Source organism: Sorghum bicolor, chromosome 5 (assembly GCF_000003195.3).
Source record: "Sorghum bicolor cultivar BTx623 chromosome 5, Sorghum_bicolor_NCBIv3, whole genome shotgun sequence".
NCBI lineage: Eukaryota > Viridiplantae > Streptophyta > Magnoliopsida > Poales > Poaceae > Sorghum > Sorghum bicolor.
The window spans coordinates 66,055,152-66,066,425 of NC_012874.2; the positions used below are offsets into that span (position 1 = coordinate 66,055,152).

At 38.8% G+C, this 11,274-nt stretch overlaps 1 protein-coding gene and 1 long non-coding RNA gene across 3 annotated transcripts; both read left to right on the top strand.

The window, feature by feature from the left end:
• LOC110435377 lies at positions 2,297-2,819 on the top strand. The gene is made up of 2 exons (XR_002453035.1): positions 2,297-2,428; positions 2,553-2,819. It is a non-coding gene; the product is annotated as an uncharacterized LOC110435377 (long non-coding RNA).
• Positions 5,689-10,196, top strand: LOC8074358 (peptidyl-prolyl cis-trans isomerase CYP23). 2 transcript variants are annotated; one of them, XM_002449766.2, is made up of 9 exons: positions 5,689-5,879; positions 6,825-6,938; positions 7,051-7,199; positions 7,530-7,602; positions 7,683-7,772; positions 8,105-8,144; positions 8,280-8,362; positions 8,474-8,506; positions 9,848-10,196. In XM_002449766.2, exons 1-8 carry the CDS (start codon positions 5,748-5,750, stop codon positions 8,492-8,494), a joined length of 702 nt encoding a protein of 233 aa, XP_002449811.1. In that variant the 5' UTR covers positions 5,689-5,747; the 3' UTR covers positions 8,495-8,506; positions 9,848-10,196. The 2 variants fall into 2 exon arrangements, with proteins under 2 accessions (XP_002449811.1, XP_021317292.1); XM_021461617.1 differs by having other exon boundaries at positions 9,841-10,193.

Consider the following 11,274-nt stretch of genomic DNA (forward strand, 5'->3'; position numbering starts at 1 on the left):
TTTTGAAAAAGCTTAGATTACTTGCTCGCTTGCTCCCACACACTGACAAGTATAAGTACTCCCTCTATATATACTTATAAAAGAAGTCGTTTAGAACAACGACACGGTCTCCAAAACTTAACTTTGACTCTTTATTTTTATAAAAATATTTATCAAAAAATTGGTATATGTATATTTTTATGAAAGTAATTTTCAGAATAAATCTATTTATATGATTTTCATATTTCCAAACTCAACAACTTAATAGTTATTCATGATTTATATTTCTAATGTTTGACTCAAACTTTGTCCAAAACGACTTCCTTTATGGGTATGGCGAAGAGAGTAGCACACATATGGTGATATTTTTTTTGCCCTTGTTCGAGAAAAGTCTTTTGAACCCATGCTTATAGCTAGCTTGGTATACATGACAAGTCAAGTGTCCAAGTAAGCAGGAACCCTAGCTAGCTAGCTAGCTAGCTAACCTCCATCGATCTGCCTTTTCCATGCACCACACACTCACATAGACACAGCAGGAGAGAGAGCAAGGAGATCATGGACTTGGTAGTTTGGCAAGGCACGTACGTAAAGAAAAGAGGCTGGCAACAAAGGCCTTGTTTAGTTCCCGAAAAAATTTGGGTTTGGCTACTGTAGCACTTATGACTTTATTTAGCAATTATTTTCAATTATAAACTAACTAGGCTCAAAAGATTCGTCTCGTAAAATACAGGTAAACTGTGTAATTAGTTATCTTTTTTATCTATATTTAATACTTCATGTATATACCGTAAGATTCGATGTAACAGAAAATCTTGAAAAATTTTGGGAACTAAACAAGGCCAAAGGTGGTTGATTGCTTAGAAACCAAGAACACCTCAAAGGCGACCCATGCATATCGCGATGCCAAAACGCTGCTGGGTTTCAATGGAGTGCTGGGGGTGAAAGCATGCATGCCCCTGGTGTGAAACCCGGCCGGCCGGGCCCGGGCCCACCGCAAGGGTACAAATGCCTCGTGCCGTCATGCGCGGAAAAAGTGGCCAAATTCTTTCCTACTCTCGCTCTCTCTGCGGTCACCAAAATATTCCCAAAAACAGTTGGTCACTAGCCTTTTTCCACTTGCATCGTCATTGTAGATGGATGCTTTTTCAGACAGAGAACAAGGAATTTATCCATTTAATAGTTTTAGCTAGGTTTACACTGCAACCTATATATATATGCATGCATATACCACTCTCCTCTGAGAAAGAATTATTGAAATGAAACTTTCACCAATTTTTATTCATTTATATATAATTATATATTTATATATATACTACTCCTAGTTTCTCGCCCATGATAGCCTCTCTTTCTTTACTTCCAAACTAATCCACCACACATCAGCATAAATAGCCTAGCTTTTTTATATGCCTTGCCTATTTAAAGAGTGGTCCATTTGGCTCAACACTCTAGCTACTCGTAGACCATAATCCTTTTTTCTTTTTTTATTAGGCTTTGTTCAGTTAGCAAATTTTTAGATTTCGGATACTGTAGCACTTTCGTTTTTATTTGGTAGTTATTGTCCAATCATAGACTAACTAGGCTCGAAAGATTCATTTCACGATTTACAGGCAAACTATGCAATTAGTTTTTGTTTTCGTCTATATTTAATGCTCCATACATGTGCCACAAGATTCGATGTGCTGGTGAATCTCTTGAAATTTTTTAGGAACTAAACAAGGCCTTTAACATAGTAGACCATAATCCTACCTGCACCTCATCGTACAAGTGATTAGTACTGTATGTATTTAATAGTAATACAGTTATGTTGCTATATATAGAAAGTTCTATCATTCGTATGTATCTCCATAAATAGAATGACACGATCGAGGCTTCAGATTCTTAATTAGGCCTGCTTCGCGCACCGTCTAGTGTAGCCCAAAAAAAGCTCGAAAAGGCAGATCCGCTCAAGTAGTTGGATGAAAATGGGCGAGAAAAACAGGCCCAAATAAAATAAATCAGGCCTAGTGTGAGCCCAACACGAATTGAAAATTTCCATTTTTCGCTATTGTATGCAAATATAGCGGCAATCCATTTTTCCTTGTATCGTAACAAACCACGGGATGAACCTAATCAATTACACCGTAGTATGAATCCAATATTCCCCCTCAGAAAAAATATAGCAATCAATAGATCATATTAACAAGAAGCAAATAAATAGGTACTAAACACATTAGAGGAGCATAAAATCTAATGCATTAATATGATGCCAAATTTGCTAGCGCCTCCACCCCCTATATAAAGAATGGACAGGAGGTGATGCCAAACACAACTTTGAAACATACTAAGAATACACACAAGGAAATTGAGAATCAGCTCTTCCTGATGGCACTTCTCAACAAGGATGCCAAGGCTCTATGCTTCGCAACCCTTATTGTCATGGCTATGGTATTCTCGTCTTGTGAAGCAGGAGGTAGTAATAATTTATGCAACCACACATATATGCATGTGTATTTATTTTACAAATTATGTTTTACATTAGCTTTAGCTATATATGTGTACACACTCTAATAAAATGTAATACATCCTATGTCCAGGTAGTAGGTGCAGCGATTTTTCCCCATGCGACAACATATTGTGTGAGGTGCATTGTGACGCACTAGGGTACAACAACCCTAGGCCACACTGCCTTTATACCAAGATTAGACATATGAGCGATAAATGTTGTTGTTAGGCTAAAACTGGGGCGTGTGTCCCATGTTGAAATAATGTATCAATTTGGCCAAGATGGTAAAGTCAATATATCTCACCAACTATGGATGTTGGTTGACCGATAATAATAATAATTTGTGATGCTTAAATTATGTTATCACTATAGTAAAGTGCACTAAGTTCTTGAACTTACTATGTGGAGTTTCCATCTAGATAACATATCCTTGGCCCTATATGTCTTCATGTGCTCCCGTGCTTCCATCTAGAAAAACCTAAACAGTGCTAAAAAATTTCTTCCAAAAATACCTAAGGATAGATGATGTAAGGATCCATCTCCATGCAAATTTTGAGGATTAAAAAAATCTTGTACATAAAGAGGAACAAAAAATAGAAAATCAAAATGTACGTAGTTGATACAGGTTACAGATCGAGGTAAAAAATGCACCCTATCCAATTATTATATCACGATTATTATCTCCTTTTTGTTTCTACTTGTACAAAATTTTAACCACTCTCAAATTGTGCACGAACATAGATCCTTACATCATCTATCCACTTATATTTTTGGTTGAATGGTTTTTTGAACGGGAGCACATAATGCATGCGAGCACATGATATGTTCCCATTCCATCGTTCCCTGGAAAAAATATTCTTGTCATATCCACTTAGAAGGTGTATATTTTCTTATAAATTATTTATCATAGGTGGAAAGCCTTTTACGTGACTGCTCTAGTAGTGATATCATGGCAAGCCTAATGTCCAGTGCCTTAGAATTCCCTTTGCCTGTGCCCCTCCCTCTTTCTTTCTCTCCTTCGGCATCTCTCTCCTCCCATAACATATTTTGGTTATGTGCGGGTTTGCAACCATTAGTCATAGTCCAAGGGTAGAGAATATGACCAGGGAGAAGCTCTGAAACATCGTGATAGAGTTCATGTACAAAACCAATAGGACAACACCTCTTAGGCCCCCAATGATAACCTCCACCTTCCTTGGCTAGACAAGGCTACCATGTCATCTCCTCTAGGTTAGCATACATTCTGTTGGTGCTCAAAACATGGAGCATTAATGACAAGCAATGACAAAGCTAAATTAGAGAGAGATGCACTTGTCTTATGGATGCATATATAGGCAAGTCTTATATGTTGAATTCTAATCTAACTCATTTTTTCATTTGGGGGTTTGGAGGAAAGTGCATTTGCACCTCAAACATAGTGTGCCTTCGCCTTTAGTGTTGAGCACACAAGGAACATACAACCACACAATGCATCTACTTCACCGCAATATAATGGTTTTGCCTAATTGTCAACAAAAAGGTTCTTGCTCGGTTAGGGAATATCACTATAGCCACATGCGCACTCGGTGTGCTTCTTTGTACCCTCCACGCTACAACGCGTGCGTCTCTCTCCGAGCCAGGATCGACTACGTACCTTTCGTTCCACACCTTCTATGACACCCATAAAAAATCTTTAATTTGCTCATGAACTTGAATATTACCAGAATGTAGTGGATTGAGTGGGAGACTATGTAAATTGTTCATCGTCTTTAAGACTAGCACAAATCCTTTGAGCTAATCTAGTCACGCTAATTCTACTATGTTATTAATATAGGTGTGGCAAGCAGTGGCGAAGCTATATGTAATGTGGTGGATGCGGATGAACCCACAAAATTTTTGAATATCAATGAATAGAGTTAAATTTTCACCATAATTATGACTCAAATCTATGCATCTACAAGGCAACCGCACCCCCCCTTGGATTTGCTCTAGCTTCACCACTAGTGGCAAATGATCGAAGTCTATGGCCGTATTTGGCATATGTTATTTTGAGGGTTTTTTTTGCTAAACCAACTTTTCATGAGCTGCTTAGAGAAAGACCATTTGGAAAAAAACAACAACATATACTTTTTTTTGTTCTAAATTATAAAAATATTGGTCTTTCTAGATACATTGTTTTTACCACGTATTTAGAGTTCTAGACATAGTGTATATCTAAGTATCTAGAAGAGACGTTCGGAGTATTTAGGGCACTCAGGGCACTCACAATGCAATACTCTACCACAAAGTCCAAGACAATTAATTATATATTCTTTATGGTATTTTACTGATGTGGCAGCATATTTATTGAAGAAAGAGGTAGAAAAATAAGACTCTAAGTCTTATTTAGACTCTAAGTCCACATTGTTTGAGGTAATAAATAACTTTAGACTCTATGATAGAGTCTGTATTGTGAGTGCCCTCACAATGCAAGACTCTATCACAGAGTCCAAGACAATTAAGTACATATGTGGCAGCATATTTATTGAAGAAAGAGGTAGAAAAAATAAGACTCCAAGTCTTATTTAGACTCTAAGTCCACATTGTTCGAGGTAATAAATAACTTTAGACTCTATTATAGAGTCTGCATTGTGAGTGCCCTTAGGGCAGTCTCAGTGGGGGTTTCACCGGAATGTCATGCATATTTATTAGAGCGCCATGTCAGCAAAACTGTACTTTTTGCATGAAACGAAGAGGAGAGAGAAGAAAGTAGTTTCACCATGGTGAAACTCTGCAGGCGTTGTTTCCCACACGGTGAAACGGGATGAAATCCCTACCGAGGGCCAAATCATTTCACCATCTTGCATGTGATCCAATAAATTTGCAGCAATTAATTGTTTTGCTTAGCCTTGAAAACAACAAAGTGAAATGCCTCATTGCTGGGGTTATTTCATAGATGGTTTCATTTTAATCTTGATGACGTGTTGGTATGTGAAATCGTGCAGTGATACTATCCATTGAGACTGACTTTAGAGTTCTAGATATAGCATATATCTGAGGGGATTGTTGGTTGAGGTTGTTAAAGTTTAACAAGTACTATAACATTTTCGTTTTATTAGATAATTATTGTCTAATCATAGACTAATTAAACTAAAAAAGATTCGTTTCGTAAATTATTCTCTAGTCATGTTTTTAGTTTCGTAAATAATCTACATTGAGTACTTCATGTGTCCAAACATTCGATGTGATAGACGGACCCCTGCACAAGCACAACAAAACGTCAAAACCAGCGGGGGCAAAAGGGGAAGGAAAAATAAGAAAAAGAAAAATGGCGGTGCTACTCCGCCGCGCCGCGGCCGCCGCAGCGGCGGTCCTCGTCGTCGCGGCCGTCTGCGCGGACGGCGCCTCCACGTTCTACTCCTCCGACCCCAACCTCGGGTCCGCCCGCGTCGTCTTCCAGGTCACCCGCCATCTCCTCGACTCCCTTGCTATTCCAACCAACCACAGACTGCTAGATTCGCCCAACCCCGATGTCTGTTGCTGCTCTGAAATTTCGTTCGAAAGGAGCGATGTTTAGTAACCTTTGGAGGTAGGAAGCGGCTCCTAGGACATCGAATTCGATGGGTTTGACGAGGGATTTGAGAGCTGTGGGAGGATCTGGGAGAAAATTAGTGTGATTTGAGAGCTGTGGGAGGAGGATCTGGAGAGAATCAGTGTGAGTCGGTTACGCTGGGCTTGCTCTTGCGAGATTTCGTTCAAGAGTCGGTTCAAAATCACAGCAATCTGGGAGGACCGGAGGAGATGGATGATCAGTTGCATTTAAGAACTGCTGGAAGAGGAATTAGCTGTGCCTGGACAGGAATCTGGATTGGAGTGCTCAACTGGCTGTTGCTTTACTGGTTGGAAGATTTGTATGCTAGGATGAATTAGTGGATAAGAGTGCTAAACTGGCAAATCTGGCTATAATTTCATTGCATAGTGGTGTCAAGATTCTTGCAAGAAGACTGATGTACCATGTTGCATGTTCTTCTCTTCAGACATATGATTTCCTCTGTTACTCCTAGTTTCCCATTACGTAGATGGTGTCTTCTGTTCTCCACACAATTCACTCAAGCTGCCAGCTTGGTTTACTTATCGGTTCTGGTACTTTGGATATCACCTTGCGATTTGCATCACTCCATCCCCAAAATTAAATCGGTTGAATATTTGGTAATAAAACTGTAGCGTTTACATGATTTGTATGACTTCACAAATGCTTATCAGCTTGGAACTGATTCAGTCATTCAAAAGTCGCATATCTGGCCAGTTAGGGGACTTGGAATTTACAGCGCTACTAATTACCATTTTTACCTTTCTGCAGTATTTCTTCCTGTTCTGATCAGTACATCTGATTTCTTCCCTGCAGACAAATTATGGTGACATCGAGTTTGGCTTCTTTCCTCATGTTGCACCTAAGACTGTCGAACACATTTTCAAACTTGTGCGGCTTGGATGCTACAACACAAATCACTTCTTCAGGGTATTCATCAGTCTTAGTCACTTGCTTATTTACTACCTGTAAACACAAATCTCTAGTTTTCTATGTGCTACTTTTATCAATTAACAATGCAATATATTGCTGCCTTTTCTAGGTTGACAAGGGTTTCGTTGCACAAGTTGCTGATGTTATGTCAGGTCGAACTGCCCCTATGAATGCAGAGCAGAAAAGAGAAGCAGAGAAAACAATCGTTGGTGAATTTAGTAGTGTCAAGCATGTCAGGGGAATCCTCTCCATGGGAAGGTGCTCTCTATTTACAACTTCAGCAGACCACTGTCTTCTAACATATCACCTTTGCCTTCTGGTTCTGGCCTAAAATAGATGAACATGTAGTATTTTTCAATGCACTTGAAAACTTCATCAATGGTTATTAAGCTGTTTATTTATTTGGAAAAAGCTTAAGATCACTACTTGTTGTTTTCCATACTTCGATTTATAGTTATGTACATATCCAGAGGAATGCAAGTATGTTGAAATAACAGACCTCTGGAAAGCATTTTTTTTATTAGTTTCTTTTTCATGTAAGCTAATAGTTATCTCATAACATGTAAATATTTTCATTCTATCCACAAGGCACTCCGATCCAGACAGCGCTGGCTCTTCCTTTTCTATCCTTCTGGGCAATTCACCACACCTTGATGGCCAGGTGTTTAACACTACATCAAAGCCTTTTATGATCAATATCATCTCTGTCACTGATCGAGATTGGCACATAAAAAATTTCAGTATGCTGTATTCGGGAGGGTCACTAAAGGTGACGATACATTAAGTAAACTAGAGAGGCTTCCAACCCGGAGAGAAGGGATTTTTGTAATGGTATGTATCCACCTGCAAGATTGTTCTTTTATGCGCAAAACCTGTATATTCATTTACTGATTTTAGTGATTTTTTTTCTGTAATCTTTCGTATAATTGTTTAGATATCTGCAAATATCTGGGGAAAGTGTGTTAAATGATGACTTTTGGTTTTTTTATTGCACTGAAGTGTTCATTTGAATAGAGTTTTCTGTTACACTTTGAACAGATTGCTCGTCAACGTCACTGAAATTCGTATTTGAATAAATTTGACTTCATACAATCTATTTATGGTGTGCTTGACAGATGAAGCTCTAACATTCTGTACTTGTGTTTCCTTTTCCCTTTTGTCAGCCGATCGAGCGTATCGACATCCTATCAACTTACTATTATGGTAAAAACTGAACCCCATCCTTCTCCTTTTTCAGTGTTTTGAGAGACCTTTGTAATGCAAATATCCTAAACACAAGATTATATGTGCCATAGGATTTGAAGCAGCAACAGTTCTCAACAGGTTTTATCTGTGCAGATATTGATGTAGAGAGCTGTGAAGCAGAAAAAACTATTCTTCGGAGGAGACTTTCTGAATCAGCATCAGAAGTTGAAAGATGGGTGAGAATCTTACTTACAAATGTTGAAGATAGTTCGTCCATATGCATGCTTGTTCAGAAAAATATTACAAGTGGTCAACTGATGTCATTTGGTTTATTTTTATTTTTGCAGAGAAGAAAATGCTTTGCTTAATGCTGGAATTAGGTGAATTACTTGCTTGTTGCTTTCGATATTTGCATAAATTTTACAGGGCAGCAACTTACTATATGCATTACAAAAGTAAGGTTGAAAATTCTGTGCTCATGATACTAAAATGCCTAAAAGGATTAGCAGAGTGACCGTATAGTATTGCTAGTATCACACAACAAGCAATCATCCATGGACTTACAAAGTTTGAAATCTCCATCTGTTTTAGTTGACTTGTACAATCCACATAGTTAAAGGCATGCATCTGTTCTAATGCCATGGTACAAGTGAACTGGTAATTTGATCCTTGTGTATATGTTGTACTTGATCATTTTTTATGAGACTAGGTGTGCTAGGTGCTACCACCTAGTTAAGTGACCCAAATGATGAGTTGGGAAATGAGATGGTGGTGGATGGTTGACTGCTGTATAATTGAGCGATGCATGGTCATGACTCATGAGAGGTGGAAGGGTGAGGACCTGGGCCGTGAGGTCGACGCTTGGGCACCAGCGATGATGCTGAGGCTAGATAGGAGAGCACAGCAGGGAATTGGGGAACTAGATTCAATCTATCGCTTGAAGTTTTCCAAATACATGTGGCCTAATATATAAGGCCAAGATACAAATCCATCCTTAATACAAATCAACTAAATTCTAGTCCAGTATGCTAATATCTCTAACGGACAAACCCACTAACTTATCTCCTAAACAAAAGCACCTAGGACTGTAACTCCTGGAGCAACTAACAAACCAACTAACTTATCTCCTAAACAAAAGCACCTAGGACTCTTAACTCGTGCAGCAATTAGCCACATGCATGTGCTGCATCCTGATCCTGGACGTCCTCCTTGTGCTTCCTACGGCATTCATACATTCTGCCATACATGACAGGAAATTTGACCACAGTTTAGTTACTTTTTACTGTTTGTGCAACAATTAAATTTGACCAAAACTGCATGAAGTATCTTGTTAGTGATTCACGGCTGCTTCCACTAGTGGCCACTTGACCCTGATTGAAGTGAAGGGAACTCATTTGTCATATTCTTGAATTGCATCTAAGGTGTGCTATGTTCTTCAAATTTTGGAAGATCTTCATCAGTGTAATTAATGTAATTCATTTCAAATACTTTACTCCCCGAAAGTGAGCATGTGCAGTCTGTTTCTCTCCCAGGATATGATCCTCTAAATTGCAGTAGGCCAGGAGCTCAAATGGTTCCATGTGGAACAAAAATCTTATCTCATGAATCAAAACTGAAACAATTACTGCTTGACTCGAGCTTTAGAAACATCAATCTTTGAGATTTTTGACACAGACGACTTGCCCATGTAAACTGTATCTTCTCCATACTCCATAATGCAGGAGCAGGACTACAGGTTCCATCTGGGTCTGGATGGCTGGAGCAGACTACGGACAGTGAAAAGTAACCCTTGAACGTGCATGCTGTGTGCTCTTATACTAGCGAAGTGTTACATGAGTCGATGCTGTCACTGTGATACTGAAGTGGATGGGTCCTAGGTTCCATGTGGATCTTGTTTGTTACATATGATTACATGAGCAGAGTTGTTATATACCGGTTACAATAAACCTCCAATTCGTTTTCCTTTTTTCTTTATATAAACAATGTATGTATGTTAATTACTGGCACACACATGTAACATCTCAGGGAAAAAAAATTACTAGTGCATGAATGGCTTTAGTGACTATTGGTGATGCACTGTCTGAGGATTGTCTGAAAGACTGAAACTGCGGTTGAACTCTCATGTTGTGGGTTTGTAATGTTCTGCACTGCGCTGTTTGCTGATTTTTATATCATATCATCTCATCTGTGTGCTGTCGTCTTCCTGCATTGATAGTGTACCTTGTCGTCGTCTTCCTTTCATGTGAGTGAGTAGTGGTGCTAACACAGCTGAAAACCAAGCCCGGCCGACTTGAGGCAACATGTCGCTCCATGTCAGGCTCAGGCAGCGACGACCATGCATGCATCTCTCTTGCATGAATGAAACCATGGGAGGACCTTGAGTTGCTCGTGCCCAGCTGGCAGCTGCCCACGGTTTCAAGGAAAAGTTGTTGCGTGTGTGGCCGTTTAACATATCTGCTTTTTTTAAAACTGTGCTAGTTATCTAAAATGTGTGCCCTATGATAGTCCACTGATGCACCTTTTTTTGTTGTAAGGCTGATACACTCCTTATTAGAACTTGTATGCATATTTTCGATAATTATGTTGTTATTGCTTTTTTAAACCCACAATGGCTTACAAAATCACATTGGGTTACAAAACCTTTTAAAAAATAGGCCCAAAAAACACGCAGCCACCAAAAGCAAAAGAACCACATAGACTCCGGTGAGAAGTGGTTATCAAATTGAAGATAAATAAACTTGGTCAGTTGTATTCGGCACGATACTGAATTATGTGTATCCAGCTTTGTAAGATAGCCTAGTATGTATAAAGCTATTGATAACCAACAAAATACTCCCTATGTTCCAAATTATATATAAGTTGCTAGATATAATGTATGTTATATAGCAGATTTTATGTAAGAAAAAAAAATAAAAACAAATTATAATTTAGAATAGAGAGAGTAACTTGTAAAGGAAAATATTTTTTTTGTTTTTTAAAAAAAACTAACTCAATTCCCTACGCACTGATGGCTGTTTCCACTGTAGTGGATGACGAAAATTGTCGGGCGTTGGCACATGCAGGCACACACGCACTGTCCAATCATGCATGCACCTAGCACCCTAGGCCTTGTTTAGTTCGCTAAAAATTTTGCAAATTTTTTCAGATT